Source organism: Myxocyprinus asiaticus, chromosome 12, assembly GCF_019703515.2.
Source record: "Myxocyprinus asiaticus isolate MX2 ecotype Aquarium Trade chromosome 12, UBuf_Myxa_2, whole genome shotgun sequence".
Taxonomy (NCBI): Eukaryota; Metazoa; Chordata; class Actinopteri; order Cypriniformes; family Catostomidae; genus Myxocyprinus; species Myxocyprinus asiaticus.
Genome location: NC_059355.1, coordinates 2,631,765 through 2,656,038, shown reverse-complemented (window position 1 = coordinate 2,656,038; position 24,274 = coordinate 2,631,765). Strand labels below are relative to the sequence as shown.

The following is a 24,274-nucleotide window of genomic DNA, read 5'->3' as shown; positions in this document are numbered from 1 at the left end:
AATCAGGGTTATTCCACCAAATACTGATTTCTGAACTCTTCCTAAGTTAAAACATTAGTATTGTGTTTAAAAATGAATATGAACTTGTTTTCTTTGCATTATTCGAGGTCTGAAAACACGGCATCTTTTTTTGTTATTTTGACCAGTTGTCATTTTCTGCAAATAAATGCTCTAAATGACAATATTTTTATTTGGAATTTGGGAGAAATGTTGTCAGTACTTTAAAACAAAAATGTTCATTTTACTCAAACACATACCTATAAATAGTAAATCCAGAAAAACTGATCATTTTGCAGTGATCTCAATTTTTTCCAGAGCTGTATATATTTCTTTCTGGATTTTCAGTCATTCAGTGCTCTTCTTGGAGTGCATGCTCGTCATTAAACTCCTTCAGAGAGACATGGTACACAAGATGAACTGCAAGAGGAAATCATTACAATGTGTTACAACAGATTCCTACTTGGTTAGAATGAAGTAATCTATCCTTTTCCCACAACATAAAATAATCAATGTAAACCATCTTTCAAAAACCAGTTTCAGCAAAAAACCAGGCAAATGTGAAAAATGAGTTTTATTATCACTTACATCATCATACTGAAAGTTCACCATTCCCTGGTGCATTGTGTCTCTCCTCCTGAAGTTGTCTACAGAAAAAAAAGGTTTGCTCAACACATTATTCATTAGTTGTTTTTTATTATTATTCATGCATTCAGTATAATTTCAATTATCAATTCTGCATGGATCTGCATTACCACCTTTTATAAATGTCTGAAGTACACACCTGTTAGCGCTCTTAGCTTCACACAACATGCCACATAGTCATCGAAGTAGATCTTGCCTGACTTGCTGTAGCGTTTGATGATAGAGTCCAGTGCCTGAGGGCTGATTCTATACCCTGTGCAGTCAAAACAAACACGAAACGTTAGTACCTCACATCATGGTACATTTAGCCATGTCTTTTTAGTGCGATTGTTTAGCCTAGGGGATGTTGTTTTTCCATTACAGAACCATATTAACAGTATCCTCTAATTGGATCATGTTATCTTATAGTTAATTGGTGACTTATTCCTTCTTTTTAAAAATATTTCCCTCTGAGCAACAGCCATTTTTTGACTCACAAACAGCAGAAATACTCTTGATTGACACTTCTAGGAACGGTCTGCACACTCACCCATGTTTGCAATACACTGGGACATCTCGTGAGGTTCCACAGTTCCACTGCAGTCCCTGTCCACCATTATGAAGTTCTGCTTCCAGCCATTTAGCACTGCAAACAGTTCTTTAAACTCATTGAAACCCATCTTTCCTGTGTAATCTCTCTGCAGACACATGGTTAAAGAAACTGAACCACCACAAAGAATCTGTCAAACGAACAGACTCCAAATGGTCTCACAACCTCAATGATCTCAGACAGTGGCGTATCTTGGATCTTGTGGGCCCCAGTGCAAAAAAACTGTCAGGCCTCCTCCTTGGGGGGCCTTGATTGTTTTTCATCACCCCTCGGGCCCGTGGTCATTTTTATGGCTTCTTTGGTCGACCGTTGTGGGCCCCCTCTCACCCTGGGCCCTAGGGCAGATGCCCATCCTGCCCTCCCTCTAGTTACGCCCCTGATATTACACCCCCCTAAAAGGTCCCACAAAGGAGCTCTACTCAGACCACCTCGGGAGGTGGTCTCAGTACGGTTCGTTTGTGGGTCCTTTAGTGGTTCGATTGATCATGCTACAGTATGTAAAGGTGAAGAGGTACCAGTCCGTTTTGCACTTATGACATAAGTACCTCGAGGCTTGCCATACATTACATAATGGCTTGATAGAGATTTTTTAGCTAACAGTGATTATTGTGTACTTTAAATTCCACCCACATTTTACTGTTCAAATAAGGGAATTTTAAGCAAAGTATCATGATTACCATTTCCGCGTCATGCCTCATTTTCCAGTCTTACCATTATCTGGGCACTCCAAATGAACCGCAGAATGACCGCATGAACCGCTTTGAAGCGCTGCGATGAGTGTGCTGTTTGTGAGGTTCGCCCCAAACTCTTGATAGTAAAAGCAAAGTGCTCTGTTTCACTTTATTTAATGTTCGCGTAATGGCAGGGGGGCCCGGGTAGCTCAGCGAATCCAGGGTGTACTGAGTGACTCCAGCCAGGTCTCCTAAGCAACCAAATTGGCCTGGTTGCTAGGGAGGGTAAAGTCACATGGGGTAACCTGCTTGAGGTCACAAAGTGGTTCACGCTCTCAATGGAGCACATGGCATGTTGTGCGTGGATCGTGGAGAGTAGCATGAGCCTCCACATGCTGTGAGTCTCCGCGGTGTCATGCACAACAAGCCACGTGATAAGATGCGCAGATTGACGGTCTCAGAAGCGGAGGCAACTGAGACTTGTCCTCCACCACTCGGATTGAGGTAAACGCGCCACCACGAGGACCTAGTAAGTAATGGGAATTGGGCATCCCAAAATTGGGGAGAAAAGGGGATAACATTTATAAATAAATAAAAAATGTTCACGTAATGGCAAATTATTTGGGTTCATTAATACACGTAGTGTTAATGACACGCAGGAGGAGATGCCCACTTAATTTCTGTTGAGAAACATATTTTCAAAAAGTCCTAGAATCTCGTTTCGTTTTCCTTCATGCGAAATAAGGGTTTGTGGGTTAATCGGAGACCCTTATCATAATATGAAAGTGAAGAATTTAGGACAGAAATATAATACTATTGCATAGTAGCTATTAATAGAACAGACTAGACTAGAATAGAATAGGCTGGGTTGTATGGGTTATATTAAAAATGGTGTAAACTGACCAAAAATTTTGCTAATACATATTTTAAGTATTAGCAAATATTTTAACATTTAAAATATAATTTTTCATGTCATTCTATCTCTATGCTATAGTTTAAGTTTTTAAAGCCTTAAAGGAAATCATAGAGCCCTATTATGTGATTCCAAGTTACAACAAAGAGTCTGAGACCACATCAATGCTAAAAGGACCACAAAAGAAACTGGGTCCTCTTTTAAGTCCACCTACATTGTGAATACCAAAAGCGCTGAGGTCATTTGCAGCTGGTTCTCTTTTTGGTTTACTTTAACTGCACTGGGTTTGGTTCGTTAAAACGTACTACATGTGAAACCACCCTATTGGAGCAAACAGGGGACTGGGACTAACATGGAGCAAACGGTCAGACTTTTGCATATTTTTGTGAAGGATACATCCAGCATGGAGATCATAATCCTGCATGTTTCCAAACTGAAGGCTGCAAAAAAAATAAAAAAATAAAAAAATGAGATGATCCATTCTGCCCATCACTCTCTATCATTGATTTGAAAGAACAAATCATTTGGAAGTACTAAATGTTCCCCAAATCTATCAACCATATGCTGTAAACTGTACTGTTGTCATTACTTGAAAAATCAAGTTGATTTAATTAAACATTACTTGAAATGTCAAGTTTTAGGCACATTACTCAAATATCTATCAATTATCTTAAAAATCTATAGACTTAAAGGGATAGTTCTCCCTAAAATGAAAATTCTCTCATCAGTTAATCACCCTCATGATCTCCCAGATGTGTATGACTTTCTTTCTTCTGCAGAACACATTTGAAGAATAATAAAAAAATATCTCAGCTCAGTAGGTCCATAAAATGCAAGTGAATGGAGATTTCTCTTTTGAAGCTCCAAAAAAAATCACAGACAGTCATCATAAACGTCATCCATACGACTCCAGCGGTTAAATTAATGTTTCTAAAGAGACACAATAGCTTTTGGTGCGAAAAAGATCAATATTTAAGTACTTTGTTAACTCTAAATCATGCTTCCGATCAGAAGCGTCATGTGCGTGTGACGTAATCACGTTGGCACGTGAAAAAGGCGAGAACAGAGGCATGTGCGACACAGCTGGAAGAGCAGCGCTGTTTACAAGTGAGAAGGAGGAAAGCTGTACAGAAACTTGGTTGGTTTTGGTTTAGATCTGTATTTATCTGTTTTTTTACTTACAATGGTGCATTTGTGTGCTTATCCTGGATGTCTCAACCGAGTGGAGAACGTGAGATTACGTCCGTAACATGGCAACTTTAATACATCACACGAGAGACCGCTTGGACTCCACCCTCTCGTGAAGCTTACCGGAAGCATTGGATTATGGTTAAAAAATACTTCATTATTGATCTTGTTTCGTACCAAAAGCTATGGTGTTGCTTTAGAAGACATTAATTTACTCGCTGGTGTCGTATGGATGACGTTTATGCTGACTGTCTGTGATTTCTGGAGCTTCAAAAGAGAAATATCCATTCACTTGCATTTTAAGGACCAGCTGAGCTGAGATATTTTTCTATTTTTCTTCAAATGTGTTCTACTGAAGAAAGAAAGTCAAACACATCTGGGATATCATTTTTGGGTGAACCATCCCTTCAAGGGAACTTATAGGGCCATTTAAATAGTTGTTATTAAGAGTTCATAAAGGGTTTAGCTCTTTTGTAGTATTATTTATGTTGCTTTGTTGCAAATTAGTATTGTCACGATACAAAAATAGTCGGTACTGATACCACTGAAATTTCAAGGTTCTCGATAACAATTTCGATACCACGGCACAAAAATGCTAATATGGTAATGTGCGATTGAACACACTTCTTAAGCCTATTTAAAAAGTTACTTTTCATTGTAAATAATAAAATAAAAGAAATGCATGTTCCTCAAAGAAGTATGCATTGCTTAAGTGTCCTACTGAAATCTGTTTTATTTACTTTTTCAAAATCCTGTTCAAATTCCAGAATTTCATGTTTTAAAGTTTAATTTCATCATCAAAATTGTGTCTAATCAAATTCTTAAAGCTAAAAACTTTTAACAAGTGACAATGGAACAATATATATATATTTTTTAACTTTAAACAAGTGAAAATATAATTTTAACTAAATTTAATTTTTTATTTTGACGTGTGTTTTTGACTGCAGCTTCACTTCTCCAGATAAACAGTTCGCTACATGGCCCAGTGTGATCGTAAAAGCGCAAATGCTGTGATTTAATTATATAAATAAACTGCCTGGCCAAAAAAAAAAAAAAAAAGTTGCCATTTGGATTTAAATAATGGTTATGATCTGGGGTTGCTTCAATTGGTCAGGTCTAGGCTCAGCAACATTATGCGGCAATAAAATGAAGTCAGCTGACTATTTGAATGTACTGAATGACCAGGTTATCCCATCAATGGATTTATTCTTCCCTGATAGCACGGGCATATTCCAGGACAACAATGCAAAGATTCATCGGGCTCAAATTGTGAAAGAGTGGTTCAGGGAGCATGAGGAATCATTTTCACACAATAATTGGCCACTACAGAGTCCTGACCTTAACCCCATTGAAAGTGTTTGGGATGTGCTGGAGAAGACTCGACTCTCCCGAAGTCAATACCTCCTGTAGCTTTGATTACGGCGTGCATTTGTCGTGGCATTGTTCGGCAACCTTATACAATGTCACAACATTTATTTCCGTCCAGAGTTGCATTATCACGTATTGATGATGGGAGTGTCGAACCACTCTGTAAAGTCTTCTCTGTGGTAGCCAATTCTTGTGTGAAAATGATTCCTCATGCTTCCTGAACCACTCTTTCACAATTTGAGCCCGATGAATCTTGGCATTGTCGTCCTGGAATATGCCCATGCCGTCAGAGAAGAAAAAATCCATTGATGGGATAACCTGGTCATTCAGTACATTCAGGTAATCATCTGACTTAATTTTACTGTCGCATAATGTTGCTGAGCCTAGACCTGACCAACTGAAGCAACCCCAGATCATAACCATTATTTAAATCCAAACTGCATTTGTTTTTGGCCAGGCAGTGCATATAGTCTACATGTGCTGTGCACTTCGCAGTGGATTGGTGCTCTGCTTCATCATCTGCTACAACATGAGATGATTCTCAATGTCTGTGGAGTATCCAGTGTATGAGCGGTTGACTTTAAACGTTCATTTAAAGCATGCAGCTCAAACGCAGACTAAGAATGCAGCCTTTTGCGGTTTAATAATCAAACTAGGCCATATCATGATTTTAATTTGATTCATTGTGCATTTCAGTGTTAAAGGAGTAACAGAGCACATGCTCAAATAAACATGAGCATTTAAAAGCGTGTCAGTCAGACAGTGCGCTGGGACCAATTTAAATTGGTGCTTGGTACTAACAGTACCGTAGAAACACTGGTATCGTGATTTCTTTTTTATTTTAGTACCGACTTGGTACCGAAGTAACCAGTACCGCCACTCCCTATACACATATTACACAGTCTGCATAGGGCACCAACTCCCTAGAGGGGCACCATCTTACCCCAGGAGTACTTTGCTCCTACTCGCCAATTATACATTATTTAAGGACCAGGCAGCAATCGCAGAACAAAGACGATTGCCTCGCGCTCACGCTTTCACACCGCAAACATTTAAACTAAAATCAAGTAGAAACAACAGTATTTAAATAGCAAATCTGAGTTAAGTCTACTTGCATCTAGTTGCCTTAAATTGTTAAGTTCATTCTAAATAAACACCAAGTTAAGTGAACTTAATTACAAGTTTTGGAGATGCCATTACTCAATTCAACTGAGGGAACAAGTTTACTCAATCGAGTAAAGTCAACTTATTATGGTTTTCAGTGTACACAAGATGTGCGGGTACTTACGAGTGTAGGAACCACTGATTCCAGTCTGGGTAAGGCATCTTTGGAGTTCTTCAGCATCAATCTCACCATCCTGACATACACATAACATTCATGTGACCACGTGAACAACATGAAATGACATTAGAGCCACAGTACCCGCACTAACAGCTGTGCGCTGCACTCACCTGGCCAGCTACGGCTGTGAAATATCCCAACAATGGATCTTGGGCAGGTTGGCCAGGAAAACCCCCTGGGTACCCCCCATATTGCTGTGCTGGGAAACCACCTCCAGGAGGAACTCCTGCAGGGGCTCCTGGCATTGGCATACCCTGAGCAGGAACTCCTGGCATTGCACCACCATACTGTAAGAAAGATTTATTATTCCGCTCGGATTTGTTTCAAAACACACAGAATTATTAAATGAAACTAATAACATGCACAGGTCCCCAACACACTTCCAGCTAGGTTTTCCCGAGTACAGGCAGGGCTGATACTATTTGCCGTAAATAAAGCTCCAGCTTACAACCTGTTCACAATGAGAAAGCTGGTTCTCATATACGTGTTTTTTTTTCTGTGGTAAAGACCGTATAGAAATGTTCCCTTCTTCACATCCCTTCTCTTAAGCATAATAATGTGCAAAATCAGACAGATAAACGGGTCATTCCTATGATTCTGTATGTTTTAAGTCCCTGGTATAAGTTATTGTATTTATAATGTTTAACATCAACCGATTACAATTTGAATAGGCTTGTTAAAAAGAATAAAGTCAATTTATAATGTTACACACTGCCTAAAAGTCCAACTTTAAATAATTGAAATCATTTTAATTTATTGCACTAGTGTCATTTCCTCATGTCCACAGAGCTAAACGTTAAACATCTTTGACAAAAATAAGTGTTAAATCATTGGATTATTATTTTTTTTTTTCAATAAAATAATGTGTTTAAAATGACATTGTCTCACTGGCATGTATCCATTTGTGGTTAATGTGTCATTGTATGAATTCTGCGACCATAATTGAAGTTCTGCATTATATAATTATGTCACTTTGAGGTTTAGCAAAATAATGGTGTTATTTAAAGTGCTTAACCCTTGTGCGTCAATTTAAAAAAGATACTTAGAGATTCTTCAAGGACAAAAATGTCCACGTCAAAAAACTGCCATAATAATATTATATATTAATATTATTTTCCACTTTCAGTTAGTTAGATTTTTTTTAACCAACATCAGTTCTGATCATAACTACCAAATGCTCATTCATTTTCAAGATTTTAACCCTTTAAATGCCAGTTCGTTTATATAATGCCACTGTTGTCTTTTATTAAAAAAATGAATTATTTTCCATATACTAAATGCTAAGGGAATTATATTATTTTTTTTTTTTTTTGATTATCACAGTCTGGTATATGTCAATGATTAGCAACAACATTGATTTTGATGCATTATTATTTTTTGTGCAGTGTCAGATAAAAACAAATAAAACAACAAAAAAAAAAAACTCACACTCAGGACCTTAGAGGACAAAAATGTCCATGACAATAAACTGCCATAATAATATTATATATTAATATTATTTTCCACTTTCAATGAGTTGATTTTTTTTTAACCAACATCAGTCCTGATCATAACTACCAAATATTCATTCATTTTCAGGATTTTAACCCTTTAAATGCCAGTTTGTTTATATAATGCCACTGTTGTTTTTTATACACACATACACAAACACGCACACACACACACAAATACAAAATACACTCTGACGTCCATACCAACACACCCACACAATTTTATCTGCATCATTTATTCAATTGTCCTGCAGTGCTCTATAATACAGCAAACAGAAAATAGGAAAAAAGCATGTATTTGCTCCATAGGCTAAACATGAGAAAAATGGCGCCATCTGGTGGAAAATATTAAACATGTAAATTATGAAGCCAGGGCTCCGGAATGAAAACATAATATCATAGAATTCATGATTTTATGCTTTAATGGCACTGGGATCAAATATTGCAGTTTTAATGGGTTTCAATGGGGACATTTTTGTCCTGAAGGTCCTGAGTGTAACTATTGTGTGTACACAGTGTATTATAGATGTATTATAGGAACTGAGGTTGAAATGTCAAAATTCCCCCCAAAAATACACAACTTTGGCCAAATTTATGCCGTTACCAGAGCCAAAATGATCGAAAAAACAAAAATGAAAAAGACAAAAATGTCCCGAAGGTCGCACAAAGGTTAACTATTTTATTTATGTTTCCTTAGTCATATGTGGTCAATCATAACATGTCCACTCTGTCATGGAAAGACATTTATAGACATACAGAACGTATCTATATAGGTTAGACAATTTGTAAGTCATTTAGCTTGATCTGTATGACATATACACACACACACACACACACATATATATATATATATATATATATATATATATATATATATATATATATATATATATATTAGCATGTCCCTTTAACTATGAAACAAAAATACTAATAAAAATTCGTTTAATTTTTTTCCAAAATTTCAAAGGCGAAAATGCACGGAATTGTAAGAATGACTCATATAGACTCAAGTATGACGAGTCTCCGTTTCAGTCTGGTGTTAAAATGCCATTTAGGGCGTTGCAGCCTGATTGCAGCAGCACGCCAATCTGGCTTCTCTTTAGCTACTTATCAAATTATTTTACTTTTTACAAACTGAATTCAACGTAAAAAAAGAAATTATACTCACACTGTTATATCCTGGGAATGCCATACTTTGTGACAGCAAGTATAAGGACTAGAAACCGACTTAAAATGTGTCTTGTAGAGAAAGTTTTCGGGCAGTGCAGAACACTTCCGTACTTTGACTGTGACCGGAAAAGATAGAGTGACGTCATGAAGAGGCGACAGGCAGCGTCTGATCGTTGATCAGTTTTAGTTTAAACGTACCGTCATAAATGACTGCATAAAATGTGAAGAGCTGATTTGGGATCAGCTCCACATGGTCTAATGTTCTTCATTCCCAGTCACACGGAAAAGCATATGGGCAATTGACTGATAACCTTCTATTGTGTTGTCGTATCACGGGAACTTTGTATTGTCCATAAATGTCTTTAGTATTCATTGTAAATGTGCTTAATAGAATGTTCTGCATTTAACCCGAAGTTCTGGACTAATTCGACATTACAAGAGTAATGTATTCACAACCTGTCGTTACGTGGACAACCACTGGTGGGCGCAAATATCCTTAAAGTAGAGAGTACTTTAAACGTCTTGCAGCTACCACAAACAATGTTAGCGAAACAAAGCATGCGCGTTACACTGGCGAGACCAGATGCTGTTCTTTTGAATGGATGTCTATGATCCTTCAGTACGCTGATTAAACTGATTTTGTGAGGAAAGAGCTCATCACTTAATTAATTGACCACCTGTATGCTAACCTTCAACATGTTTTAAAATAAACAATCCTTTTGGAGTGAACTATGTGTGGAGATTACTACGTTAAAATAGCTGTTTTATAAGAAAATTAACAGAGAATTTTTGCGACAGGTATGTGCCAGATTATGGCTCAACCTATCTCATGAAAATTCGTACATATTTTAGGAGTTGGCTATTTCATATGATTTCGTACAATTTAGTTCATATAAATTTGAACGATTTCAACACGTGCAAATGCCCGGATGACTATTGCGGAAGTAAGCGCGAGTTCCTGACAAAGACATTCTTCTTAATATTATATTCTTACCAAACCCCTATCTAAATCGAACCGATCAGTAGAGTGTGTAAACATGATAGGAAGCTGTTGTGTGTGACAGAAGCAAGTAACTGTTGCGTATTAGATGGAAACGATGTCCAGCAAAAAAGTACGAATTCAAAGGAGTGAAGTCATACCATCATATGAATTAGCCAAATTTAGAAAAGTCGTACGAATCCTTACGATTTCGCTGTGGGAGTGTGTTTCCTCAACCCACTCATTTGTATAGTATCTGTAAATGGTGATTTACTGTCGTAACACTCTGAATGTGTGCTGACGTTTTTGGGCAGTGTCAGACGCTTCCTTAAATTGACTATAACAGGATGTTTGGGGCGTCCTTAATTGTGTTTTTTAAGTGTGTGTCATAAAACTACTCTACTACAAAATGAAATATTGAAACATAGGAAAAATAACGAATCATGATATCTGCTTCATTTTCTTAATAGGGGATTGTTCTTAATAATCTGTTAAGTGGAACAGATGTTTTAAATGATAGATTAATCAAATGAACTCAGTCCCCAAAGCAGAGTTAAATTAATTTATATTACTACTAAGTGTGGGGTTTCTCTATACTTTTAGGCATATGTAACTTGGCCATACTCATGCCCCCATAATGTTTGGGAATGAATAGTTTCTAAAGCATACAAATAACTTGTTTCAGTGAGGGTTCTTTGGAAGTATTACTTTATGATGATCAGAGTATATTAAAGCTTCAGAGGCATAGATTCCGGGGGAGGGTTACCTCCCATGTTCAAGCCAAATCTACGCCCTTGTGCAACTTAAACCTTCTGTTCTATGGTTGCATGGAAAGAGGTCACAGGCAGGATTAAGCCTAACCCTAAAAGAGAGAACAAGTGAGATAAGAGAAAGAATTAGCATCACTAGGATGGTTGTGTAATAATACCATGTTACTTTGTATCGCCTTGTTAGGAAGGCTTTGCTGGGTTATAGTTTAATGGTCAAACTGAGAAGTTCGAGGAAAGATCACACACCCAGTAAATGGGATTCCACAATATGCCAAATGGACTGCATGAAACCAACTTTAAATCAAGTGTAAGTAGGAGACTTTTAAAAAATGGTATAGTAGTTTTAATGGTTTATTCACCCCAAATAAGTTTCCTGAACTCAGAGTGTAGGTCATAAGCCACTTTTCAGGGTTTAGTCATTAAATAAGACAAATTAAGGCAAATGAAAAAGAGGAATGGCCAAGGAACTAGTCTGTTCATTAAGTTTTATTTATCCTGTACCTTATCATAGATTAGAAAATACAGACCTGTAACTGTACACCAAAACTGTACTTGAAAATTCTTAAGGAAAGAAACTGTCTTCAAAAGACAGAGACAACAGTTTTATCCACAGTGAAACAGAACTAGAGGTCTGTTGAACCCAATGTAGACAAATAAGGTCGACAGTGGAGGTGGAAATGGCTAGCAGTATTCTTGGCATGCTTGTATACTACTGAACAGAGATCAGTTTTCCTTGCTGTCATCCTTCGGTAAACATTAAGATTGCGCAAGTATGACTGATTCCAATTCTGTAATCGGACTTTTCAGCCTTCATGGTTGCCTATATCAAGAGCTGGTTGCAATTTCACACACACCACTGTACAAATAGAATGGATTAGAATGATAAAAGTCTGTTGTACAGCGTATACAATGCAGCCTTTGCAAAAATATACTCATAATATACATATAGATTTTTTTTAAAGCTCCCGTCTCCCTATTAACCATCCCACTCCACCCCAATAAAAATCACATTACAAAAGTAGAAGCTAAAATATAAGTATTTCTTAACAGTTCAGAAGGATTGTTCTTGGCCAGCTGGAGAAAATGTGCATTCAAAGCTATATGTACTTTCATAATGACAACACAGTTCAACTTTGCATCATTATGCATTGTCAGAAGAGTTCTACATTGGCAAAAAAAGACACCAGACCCAATACATAAAGAAAAAAGTACAGAAAATATACAGATTTGTACATATAAAATCAAAGGTTATACTGAAAATACTGCTGTGTCCCTTTTAGTTAATTAAAAAAAAAAAAAAATGAAATAGCCGACATGTACACTGTATTCATCACAGAACCTGTTTTGTCAAACAAACAGAACAGAATAAAGTGTGGCAAGCAAGTCTAGAGACTTGTCAGCAGGCGCTACAGATTCCTCAGAGTGATCACAATTTGACATTGAGCTGCTTTTGGAGTGCGAGTATGCATTTTAGAGTTTTTCTGGTCCACTCTGTGGTAGTTTGGGGGGGTGGGGGGGGTGGGTGGGGGGGTGTTTGTGAAGCAGTTCAGAAAGCATAATTTTCAGGAAAGGACGGCCCCACTAAGCACTGATCTCTGCCATCTACTGGATAAGGGACACTGTTGGTCTCATCAAAGTGAGAGAGCGGAACAGTGTCATCCTCAGGAACCTGCAGGCCATCGGGGTCTGCCTTCAGACTGGGCCTTTGGTTATCAGGGAATGCCATGGAGAAGAGTGCATCTGGATCACACACAAACTTATACACGTATCGCTCTCCAGCAACCTGCACATGAGCAAGAAAGATAAACATTTTATATCTTGTTAAGTCTTGGTTAAATTCTAATGGGGTACATTTGACTAACTATAGACAACGAGGGAACAAAGGTCTAATAGTTAGGGAATGAAAGAAGAAAAATGACATTGGAACGGGAACGTGCCTTTACCTTCTGCATGATGCCCTTCTCATAGTAGTAACGCAGGGAGCGACTCAGCTTGTCATAATTCATGGCAGGCCTGTTCTTCTGGATACCCCAACGACGAGCAACCTATAGCAAATTTGTGAGCAAAGAAAGAGTTAATTATGCTTGTTGGCTAAAATAAAGTGGGCAATGAATCCATTATCTTTCATTACACACTGACCTCTTCTGGCTCAATGAGTTTAAACTCAAGCCCATGGCCGGTCCAAGCAATGAAGTGGCTGTTAGATGGGTCGTCCAACAGAGTGACCAGGAACTGCCAGAGTTGCAGAGATCCCCTTCGTTGATATGGAGGACCCTCCCTGAACACCCCACCCTCCTGCTTTAGCTTTCCCTCCAGCCTATCTGGAACCACACACGTATCATCGTAACACAGGTGGGGCTCTCCATCATATGCAAAAACTGCCAACACAGCAAGAAAAAAAAACAGATTAAATATGGACAGTCTGGAGACTCTCAATATAACATTACATTAACTGGGGGGGGGGGGTGGTTCTTCTCACCCTCGCTGTTGCCTCCATAGAAGTTTGCCGATTTGCCAAAAGATGACTGGCAGTTCTGTACTTCTGCAAAACCATGACGAGAAACATGGTTATTATTGTGGTAATACAGATTTGGAAGGACCATAGACACAGCAAACTAGAGGTCGACCGATAGTGGATTTTGCAGATACCGATAACTAAGGTGGTGGAAAAGGCCAATAACCTATTAATCGGCCAATAGTTTTTAAAATAGATTTAGAGAATTTATAGAAGTAAACACAGCTGTTGTTGCGGTGTACGTCCATTCATATTTTCGTTGTGGTGTTGGATTGAGTGTGTCTGATTTCATGAGGACATACATCAATCATTATATCAGTGTGTTACTGAACGATAATAAACTGCAAAATGTCATAAAGACAAAGAAAGGGTGAACAAAACTGGCACACTGTTTCCCCCAGATGCAGTTGAGATCAAAGCACAAACATCTTAAGCGCAACATTTCGAGCAAAATTGTTTGTTTTAGTGGAGTACCTGTGTTAGTTCAGCTTCAGATGTGAATGCTTTTCATCTTGTCACCCTGCATGTTCAAATCAGACAGACACTCTGAGGAAGAGCTGTGAAGTTCTCATCCTTGGGTATGTAATCGCTTTTTCCAAGTTTTCCGATCGGATGGTTATTTCCTTTTACATCTGCATGTAAGTTTATACTTTTGTTCGCCAGGTGATTGACTGGTGAGAGGTGGTACTTTGCTGCCATCCGGGACGCATCAGGACGGCGTTTTAAACATCAAATGTGATGTGGTTTTTTACTACCTCTGTAGGTGTTTTTTGTGATTCAAATCACAAAACATTTTGCACACCGTTTACAACTATATTTAGAGCTGACCATTTGCGATTGGATCATCCAAAACGCATCTTATTACCAGCTGTAAACAGGGTCTAAAATGATTGCAGCTAGAGCTAGGGAATGCTATAGAATGGCCTCCGGCGGAAGTCCCACACACATTCGTTTCCCCAATAAGACAGCAAGTTAAAAGGTGGATACTCTGAACGCACAGTATGCGAATGCGCCTGGAATTAATTTTTTCACTAATTAGTGGGTCCACAAGGTGGCAACACTCACAGTTGAGCAGTTGGTTTCACGAAGAAGCGCTAGATGTAATCGGAAACAACAACAGCGGATATGCACGTCAAGAACGTGTGTGAGGAATTTAGGAAATATTTGCATTGGTATAACTCAAGTCTGAAAGAATATAAAGACATCTTAATGGGTTTAAAGTCCTGTGGAAAAATTGTATTTCATAGCATTCGTAGCGCGCATGCGCCAACAGCCTATGCGCGCACAGTCAAATGATGTACACTTTGAAAGGCGATTGTTCGACTGTAAGCAGATGCTAAGTATTCACGTCAGAACCGAAGTATACTCTGGGCTAACTAGCAATCTGATTTCCTCTTTATCTCACACTAAGACTCCTGCAGCTAAAAGGATTTCTCATTAAATCACTGTCACAAAACATGCTACATGGTGGGGACTTTATCCCAGACCTAGAACAGGTCACATGGTTTCTCTGTGATTTACACCAACCTGAATCAAAGCCGAAGTCTCTGGGTTCCTGTTTGATTGACAACTGGTGAAACAGCGGGGCCTGAGGGGGTCCCATGTTTTGATCATTGTAACGGGGATCCATCATCTCCTTTTTGAAGCCCCGAGGAGGCATGGGGACCAAGGGCTCCGACATGTGGCGGTGGTAAGGAGGACGGCTATTTTGGGGAAAATGGCCAGAGGTCTGTGGGGGTAAAGAAGCCTGATGACGGCCATCGGATTGTGGGAATGGTAGACAAGGTTCAGAAAGCTGCCGATGGAACCTACCAGGACAAAGATAATTAGAGAAAGACAAAAGAGAAGAGATGACATGTTATCCAGAGCATCAAGGGAAATTTAGATAATGAGTTTCACGTCAAAGGGATAAATCTGGGTTCAAAGCCCTTTTTTCTATTAGTTAACCCAGGAGACTTGAATGGGTTAAACATAGCACTGCTTTCCAGGTCAGTGTGGCATCTTTAAGAAGATAATACTAATGAAAGGCTCAACCTGAGCTGAATACAACACTTTCTAAATGCATGAGCAGCTCAAGCACACGGCAAAGATAGAAATGAGATTAGAAAATGATCACAGTGACCCGTTTCCATCTGGTATAAAGACATTTTTGGTGATTGGATCACATGTGGTCAGCCCTAAATATAGGTCCAAACTGGGTCTAAAATGTTTTGTGATTGGATCACAAAAACCACATACGTATGTGGTCAAAAACGCATGTAACCGCATCACATTTGATGTGTAAACGCTGATCTATCCTGTATGCGTCGCGGCAGCAGCGAAGTGCCACCCCTCGCCTATCAATCAACTGCTGCATTAAAACAAGAGTTTAAACTTTGCAGGTTACGAGCGGTTTAAAAGGAAATAACTGTCCGATCTGAAAAATTAAAAAAAGTGAATACATATACAAGCATGAGAACTTCACAGATCTTCTTCAGTATGTCTGAAATCAACATGCATGGACATCTGCAGCTCAGGTTAATACAACTAATCCACTAAAATAATGGACAATTCTACTCGAAATGTTGCTTTTGAGCTTAGATTAAATTTCAGCTGAATCTGGGAGAAATAGCACTATGTTTTTGTCATGCTTTCTTTGTCTTTTCTGAATTTGTTATGCTTTAGTGTCATGCAGTAACACACTGACATAGTGATAGATGTCGTCATGAAACAGAGTCCCTCCCCTACAAATCTGATCACAAGTGGTCACAGGAGACACATTTAAGTGGCCAGGTGTAAATGGGGTCTGTGACCCAACCTGTACCTGGCCTTTACAGTTGTTTGTAATTAAATAGGTTATGATTTTTTTTAATCATTCTATAGAGATTGCGTTCACAAAGAGCAATTTCTAGTCAGTGAAAAACAGCTGAGCATAATTAGAAAAATAATTATGCTTGTTTTATTAAATCTTAATTTTATTAATTAATTTTAATTTAATTTTATTAACTTGTTTTATTAATCTTTTTAATAGGTAATAGTCAATTTTAGTTTTCTTCCCTCACGGTATTCTTCGTAAGGCATCACGTGCTGTATTCATACCTGTGGTCTGTGCTATAGGAGGCATCTAGGTGATTGACAGGTGGGCAGGGCACAACAAAAGGTGGGCTTTGACTGTGGATTGGAGTCTGTATTCTCTGATGGGGAGGGGTGGTGCTGTGGTTGGGGCCAGGCAATAGTGGTGGTCCCTGTGTCGGAGTTTGGGCGAAAGGCATCGCTCTTTTTTGCGCAGGGTTTGTCACTGTGCTGGTGGTGGAGCCAAAGGGTGATGCCGGTGTCGAGGGAGAAGTCAGTGGCTTGCTGAAAGAAAATGGTTTCCTGTCAAAAGCACTACAATAGGAATGATAGAAAGTGATATTTTAGAACAATAGAAATACACAGTGAGATTAGTGCAGAGAGAATGAGCAAAGAGCACGGATAGAGGGAAAGTTGGAGCAGGGACAAGAAAAATATGTACCTGTAGTTATATAGGCACTTCTCTCTATATGAAGAGAGTCTCTGGTCTTGTCCACAGGGGGAAAATCCCCTGCTTGGGCTTAGTTCCTTCTTCACTTTATTTTGAGGGGGTCCATGGAACATCACTACAAATGCAAAACAAATGTTTATTTAACCCACTATATTATCCATAAATAAATTTAGTGTCTTCAAAGTGAAATAATGATCAAAAGTATTTTACGTGGGCCAAACTTGGAATCTAACCTATAATGTTCCTTTGTCTTTCAAATGCATGATAAACAATTAGTACTGAATGTATTTTTTTAAGCGAAGACTACTTTCCCTCTAGAATAGGAGTGAGCAAGTTAGGACTTGCAGACTACCACGTGATTCCTATGGAAAAAGGGCCCCATTGCCCAGCTGTGGTGAAAGAGGGGCCTGTGAGGGCAACAGGCACGATGCCAGATAAGAGGGATTGTGCCAGACAAACACACACACACACAGTTTCTAAGCAAACACATCCAAGTGCATTCACATTCTACAAAAAGCACCATTGACACCATAGAAAATGCACACAATCAGACTTATTCAGACACCAAATGTTAAGAAAAACTAACAAGGGAAACAGCCATAGCACTGTTCACCAGCACATAATAAGTAGTGTGTGTGCGCGGAGGATCCAGCCCCATTAAAATGTCACCAGGCTGGAGGCTGCCATGAGTTACAGCACTGCAATGGCAGACTGGGCCTCGCATGTGCGCACACACACCATACAAACATATTAAACCAATGCCTAGGAATTGGTGTTGGCACAGAAACTACTGGAATAAATGGTTGGGAGATCCATTCAGTTTTTATGGAGGAAAAAAGGGGGGTATTATGGAGCTTATTTTCTAACCATTAAAAAAATGGTTGGTAGGGGGCTTAGATATCTCAGCAAGTATTGACGCTGACTACCACCCCTGGTGTCTCAAGTTCGAATCCAGGGCGTGCTGAGTGACTCCAGCCAGGTCTCCTAAGCAACCAAATTGGCCCAGTTGCTAGGGAGGGTAGAGTCACATGGGGTAACCTCCTCGTGGTCGCTATAATGTGGTTCGCTCTTGGTGGGGCGTGTGGCGAGTTGTGTGTGGATGCCACGGTGGGTGGCGTGAAGCCTCCACACGTGCTATGTCTCCGCGGTAATGTGCTCAACAAGCCACGTGATAAGATGCGTGGATTGACGGTCTCAGGCACGGAGGCAACTGAGATTCGTCCTCCGCCACTCAGATTGAGGTGAGTCACTATGCCACCACGAGGACTTAGAGTGCATTGGGAATTGGGCATTCCAAATTGGGGAGAAAATAAATAAATAAAAAAAATGGATGGCAGAATATAAGCTCCAAATAGTTTGTTCTGCTTAATCGGAGATACAAAATAGCAAAACATTTAATAAAATAAAATTTTAAAAAAAGAACTGGCATAACAATGTCCAGAGGTAACAATCACCAAGTGCTAATAATTTCCAGAAAAAAAAAAAAAATAAATAAAATGAAATGTGCCAGGCCTTTTGCTCTAATTCAAAGCAAGTTCACATTAGTGACCAGATGATAATGGGTTATTTTTAAACAGCTGATGCCAATTTAACTCAGCAAAAAAAGAAACGTCCTCTCACATTCAACTGCTTTTATTTTCAGCAAAATTAACATGTGTAAATATTTGTATGACCATAAAAAGATTCAACAACTAAGACATAAACTGAATAAGTTTCACAGACATGTGACTAACAGAAATGGAATAATGTGTCCCTAAACAAAGGGGGGGGTCAAAATCTAAAGTAACAGTCAGTATCTGGTGTGGCTACCAGCTGCATTAAGTTCTGCAGTGCATATCCTGCTTATGGACTGCACCAGATTTGCCAGTTCTTGCTGTGAGATGTTACCCCAATCTTCCACCAAGGCACTTGAAAGTTCCCGGACATTTCTGGGGGGAATGGCCCTAGCCCTCACCCTCCGATCCAACAGGTCCCAGACGTGCTCAATGGGATTGAGATCCGGCCTCTTCGCTGGCCATGGCAGAACACTGACATTCCTGTCTTGCAGGAAATCACGCACAGAACGAGCAGTATGGCTGGTGGCATTGTCATGCTGGAGGGTCATGTCAGGATGAGCCTGCAGGAAGGGTACCACACGAGGGAGGAGGATGTCTTCCCTGTAACGCACAGCGTTGAGATTGCCTGCAATGACAACAAGCTCAGTCCGATGATGCTGTGACACACCGCCCCAGACCATGACGGACCTTCCACCTCCAAATCGATCCCGCTCCAGAGTACAGGCCCCGGTGTAATGCTCATTCCTTCGACGAAACACACGAGTCCGACCATCACCCCTGGTGAGACAAAACCGTGACTCATCATGAAGAGCACTTTTTGCCAGTCCTGTCTGGTCCAGTGAAGGTGGGTTTGTGCCCATAGGTGACGTTGTTGCCAGTGATATCTGGTAAGGACCTGCATTACAACAGGCCTACAAGTCCTCAGTCCAGCCTCTCTCAGCCTATTGTGGACAGTCTGAGCACTGATTGAGGGATTGTGCACTCCTGGTGTAACTCGGGCAGTTGTTGTTGCCATCCTGTACCTGTCCCGCAGGTGTGATATTCAGATGTACCGATCCTGTGCAGGTGTTGTTACACGTGGTCTGCCACTGCAAGGATGATCAGCTGTCCTTCCTGTCTCCCTGTTGTGCTGTCTTAGGCATCCCACAGTATGGACATTGCAATTTATTGCCCTGGTCACATCTGCAGTCCTCATGCCTCCATGCAGCATGCCTAAGGCACGTTCACGCAGATGAGCAGGGACCCTGGGCATCTTTCTTTTGGTGTTTTTCAGATTCAGAAGAAAGGTCTCTTTAGTGTACTAAGTTTTTATAACTGTGACCTTAATTGCCTACCGTCTGTAAGCTGTTAGTGTCTTAACGACCGTTCCACAGGTGCATGTTCATTAATTGTTTATTGTTCATTGAACAAGCATGGAAAACATTGTTTAAACCCTTTACAAAAAAGATCTGTAAAGTTACTTGGATTTTTACAAAATTATCTTTAAAATACAGTGTCCTGAAAAAGGGATGTTTCTTTTTTGCTGAGTTTATATAGCGAGATATTGGCCGATGATGCCTGATATGAGATATATATATATATATATATATATATATATATATATATATATATAACACACACACACACACACACACACACACACACACACACATACAGTATACACACCGATAAGCCTCAACATTAAAACCACCTGCCTAATATTGTGTAGATCCCACTCGTGCCGCCAAAACTGCGCCAACCCTTCTCACCACAATTGTACAGAGTGGTTATTGGAGTTACTGTAAACTTTGTCAGTTCGAACCAGTCTGGCCATTCTCTGCTGAACTCTCTCATCAACAAGGTGTTTCCGTCCACAGAACTGCCGCTCACTGGATGTTTTTGACACCATTCGGAGTAAATTCTAGAGACTGTTGTGTGTGAAAATCCCAGGAGATCAGCAGTTACAGAAATACTCAAACCAGCCCATCTGGCACCAACAATCATACCACGATACAAATCACGGAGATTACATTTTTCCCCATTCTGATGGTTGATGTGAACATTAACTGAAGCTCCTGACCCATATATGCATGATTTTATGCTCTGCACTGCTGCCACACGATTGGCTGATTAGATAATCGCATTGATGATTGTTGGTGCAAGATGGGCTGGTTTGAGTATTTCTGTAACTGCTGATCTCCTGGGATTTTCACACACAACAGTCTCTAGAATTTACTCCGAATGGTGCCAGAAACATCCTGTGAGCGGCAGTTCTGTGGACGGAAACATCTTGTTGATGAGAGAGGTCAATGGAGAATGGCCAGACTGGCTCGAGCTGACAAAGTCTACGGTAACTCAGATAACCGCTCTGTACAATTGTGGTGAGAAGAATATAATCTCTGAATGCTATTCTGAAATGCAGGTTGGCGCTGTTTTAGCAGCACGAGGGGGACCTATACAATATTAGGCAGGTGCTTTTAATGTTGTGGCTGATTGGAGTGTGTATATATAAATAATTTAAACACATTTTCCACTTTGTGGAATGACCACATCTGCTATTCAGCCAATCAGACACAAATATTGGTTTATTAATCGTCCTGGCTAATACAGTATACCGGTCTATTACAAGCTCCCATAGACAGCTTGTACAATTTCTGAAAAAAGAAAAAATACCACAGGCTGCACAACAAGCTTCCTTGGTGCATGAATATTCAAGGAAAGGGTACTCACAGTTATCTGACTGGAAATCTGGAACAAACTGTTCGTCATCAGGAACCTGGGCTGAACATGGAGAGGGAAAAGAAATTAACCATGGAAACCTGCATCAGAATCAGTGAACAAAGGCATAAAATATTCATAGTGATAACTAGTTATTTATTTATATATGCCTTCTTATCCCAATATGACATTCTAATTGGGTCCCAGCGATGAACCACTGAGATCATGCATTAACCTAAAAAAACCAATGATCATTAACCCCGAGTTGCGTTTTAACAGTACTTATAAAATGTGTTCCATAACCATGTCTCTCCCAGAGCAATCTTGTTCAGGCCTATGCACTAGACTGTTAGTTTACCTTCTGCAATCCAAATCTCTTGTAGCTGGCTCAGATCTTGAAAGAGCTCTGTAAAATGAAAAAGATTGATTTGTGTATAAATAGCATTGCTGGTTTGTTTAGGCTTGGGTTAAATGGCTTGCTTTGGCCAGATCTGGATGGATTGATTGCATGTTCATTTGTTTACCCTCTGTATCCTGTGCCAGCTCAGTGTCAACAAACAACTTCTTTCGGTCATTGAAAGGTCTGCAAGACGGTTCCTCCATGTGAGACTTCTGTAAAATAAGATTACCAATTAAGAACTGTTTCAATGGCAAAGTCTGAATAACCTGAAGCAAAAAACAAAACAAAAGTTGATGGCCATTATGCAGTAAAACATCTGTAATATAAATCATAGTCACAAAAGTGATGAAAAACAAGGAATGGTAGGTTAAGGTTGAGACTTACATTAAGTGGCACCATAAATGGGACCTGCTGGTCATAAAACCTGTCCATGTCACTTGCTTCTCACTGCGGCCGAGGGGGCTGCAGCAGGAGGGAAATGGGAACGAAGAGGGATAAAGGTGGGGTGGGCCGCCAAACTCACACGGCTGATATCCTCGCCTGTCGGAAGAAGAGCCGAGAAAAGTTGCACTTAGAGAAACATGGGCACTCTTGTCAGGATCTGATGCAGCTGTCAGTGATCGTCCCGGACCCTGACAGGCCACTGAGGCCAGGGCCAACTGTCCCTTTGATCTGTGAAAACTTCAAGTGTTTGTTTGTGTAACACTCACTCTCAGCTCCTGCTCAGATGAAATGTGCTGCAATAGTGCAGTGACACTTGTGTAACGGTAGCCAGCTGGTACGTGCTGTGAGGTGTGTGTAAACCTCACTACCCTGACCTCAAGTGGCGCACTAGCAACTGACGCTAGAGGCTGTAGCCTTTAGCCTCCTCGTTAGCGCCGCCTCCCATGCCGGTTCAAATCCTGTTCTGAGCGGGTCGAGCAGGGCCAGTTACAGTGGTGCCGTGACCCGAATGGGACTGAAGTTTTGGGGGGTGAGTGTAATGGTAGCCAGCTGGAACGTGCTGTGCAGTGTGTAAACCTCACTCCCTTGGCCTCAAGTGGTGCGCTAGAGGCTGTAGCCTTTAACCTCCATGTTAGCGCCGCCTCCCACACCAGAGACGCCGGTTCGAATCCCATTCGGAGCAGGACTGGGTATACTTGCACTCCCTCTCTCTCTCTAACGCACGCACGCGCGCACGCACACACACACAGACACACACCATTTAAGGCTCATGGTACAGATGGGGGTCCTTACATAACCATACAGTGCCATCTGTTGCCCAAGGGAACATCCAAGGCTCCATACCATAAGCACAGAAAAAAATTCCCAAAAAGTACAAGGTTCACTTTTAAATCTTGAAAGAAGAGGAAAAACATACCTAAGCTAATCCTCACGCTTTGTCACATGTGTTTATTTTCCCTGAGGCAGGTGAGAACCAAGAAAACCTCTCTGGGCCAAAAACGAATTAAACAACCATCGTTTAACATGATTGCTTCCTGAAACTTATCAGACCTTCATAAAACAGTGGAAAAGTGCACATTTCATGCTGAATAGGAGGGGTTTGTGCTTTAAAATAAGTTTATTGTACACAATAAAGGCAAGCAGCGGAAGGCAAAGTTGTTGAGTAAGTAAATTGAGATTATTACGTTACAACAGAGAGTTCACAGGTGTAAAACCGGGTTCAAGAAGTTCAATCCCTGCGCGCGCTCCCCCTCCCTTCCGTCTGCCGCTTGTTTTTCTCAATGAAGTGAAATTTGATCCTTCGTGCGCGCGAAGCACTTCATTAAACCGCTTATGAATTCTGCAGCACTCAAACTGCTATGACTGAGTTTAAAATACGCTTGACAAAGAGTTTAGAAGACAAACACCCGGGAAATGGCGTGCGAGCCAGCAAAACTAAACATGGTGTGAGTAAATATAACTTTATACAAATAAAACCAAAAGAGAACACCTGCATTGACGTATACAAAACTAGGACGACGTGCAAAATATACTCACCCGACAGTGATTAAATCCTTCCTTTTTATAAGAAACGGCGATTTAATAAATCCCAGAGAAAACCAGGCTGCGTTGCGAGCTGTAGCGGGATTTGCGCTCTTCTTCAGCTTGACGCGACTGATTTTTCTCAATGGGATCGCCTGCTTTTCCAAGAGCATCGGTTTAACACTGGAACGCACGCTTATTGGCTAGTTTCGCACGCCCTTCATATAATTGACCAATGGCTGTCTCTACATGCCCCGAGAATGCAGAAGGATCTAGTCAGCCAATCAGAGCAGGGCCCTCTCCTGTTTTTATGAATGGCTAGGTTTCATTCACAACCAGATGTTTCTCAACCGCAAAGATCATATTTAAAGGGCCAGAAGCAAAGAAAGAGCGTGACTGTTGAGACTTCAAACTTGCTCTGATTTTAATTCCATTTTGAAAGTGATTTTCGAATTTCATTTCTGTGAAGGGGGTAATTCAACAACTACAAATTTTCTACAAGCCCCAGATTTCAGAT

The 24,274-nt window shown here is 40.2% G+C and overlaps 2 protein-coding genes across 3 annotated transcripts; both read right to left on the bottom strand.

Moving 5' to 3' along the window:
• Window positions 1-207: 207 nt before the first annotated feature.
• Window positions 208-9,505, bottom strand: LOC127449181 (sorcin-like). The gene is made up of 8 exons (XM_051712430.1): window positions 9,372-9,505; window positions 6,824-7,000; window positions 6,660-6,729; window positions 3,212-3,255; window positions 1,172-1,319; window positions 782-895; window positions 586-644; window positions 208-417 (listed from the first exon to the last, which is right to left on the bottom strand). Exons 1-8 carry the CDS (start codon window positions 9,393-9,395, stop codon window positions 391-393), a joined length of 663 nt encoding a protein of 220 aa, XP_051568390.1. The 5' UTR covers window positions 9,396-9,505; the 3' UTR covers window positions 208-390.
• A 2,088-nt stretch (window positions 9,506-11,593) lies between these two features.
• Window positions 11,594-23,880, bottom strand: LOC127449102 (ETS translocation variant 5-like). Of its 2 annotated transcripts, none has more exons than XM_051712267.1 (12): window positions 23,773-23,880; window positions 22,177-22,332; window positions 21,917-22,004; window positions 21,751-21,798; window positions 21,405-21,455; window positions 17,131-17,254; window positions 16,716-16,973; window positions 15,165-15,445; window positions 13,602-13,664; window positions 13,262-13,500; window positions 13,060-13,167; window positions 11,594-12,905 (listed from the first exon to the last, which is right to left on the bottom strand). In XM_051712267.1, the coding sequence occupies exons 2-12, from the start codon at window positions 22,222-22,224 to the stop codon at window positions 12,669-12,671; spliced, it is 1,545 nt and encodes a 514-aa protein (XP_051568227.1). In that variant the 5' UTR covers window positions 22,225-22,332; window positions 23,773-23,880; the 3' UTR covers window positions 11,594-12,668. The 2 variants fall into 2 exon arrangements, with proteins under 2 accessions (XP_051568227.1, XP_051568228.1); XM_051712268.1 differs by having other exon boundaries at window positions 13,066-13,167.
• Between the last annotated feature and the right edge of the window lie 394 nt (window positions 23,881-24,274).

Bases quoted from the DNA above. Each gene is read 5' to 3' on its own strand.
- LOC127449181 (XM_051712430.1), bottom strand. From the start codon at position 9,395: ATGGCATTCCCAGGATATAACAGT. The intron at 7,001-9,371 runs GTGAGTATAATT...TCTTTCTTACAG, and splicing joins CATTCCCAGGATATAACAGT to TATGGTGGTGCAATGCCAGG. The intron at 6,730-6,823 runs GTGAGTGCAGCG...TGTGTATGTCAG, and splicing joins TCACAGCCGTAGCTGGCCAG to GATGGTGAGATTGATGCTGA.
- LOC127449102 (XM_051712267.1), bottom strand. From the start codon at position 22,224: ATGGACAGGTTTTATGACCAGCAGGTCCCATTTATGGTGCCACTTAAT. The intron at 16,974-17,130 runs GTACATATTTTT...ATTTTCTTTCAG, and splicing joins AAGTGCCTATATAACTACAG to CAAGCCACTGACTTCTCCCT. The intron at 15,446-16,715 runs GTATGAATACAG...TTGTCCTGGTAG, and splicing joins TCCTATAGCACAGACCACAG to GTTCCATCGGCAGCTTTCTG.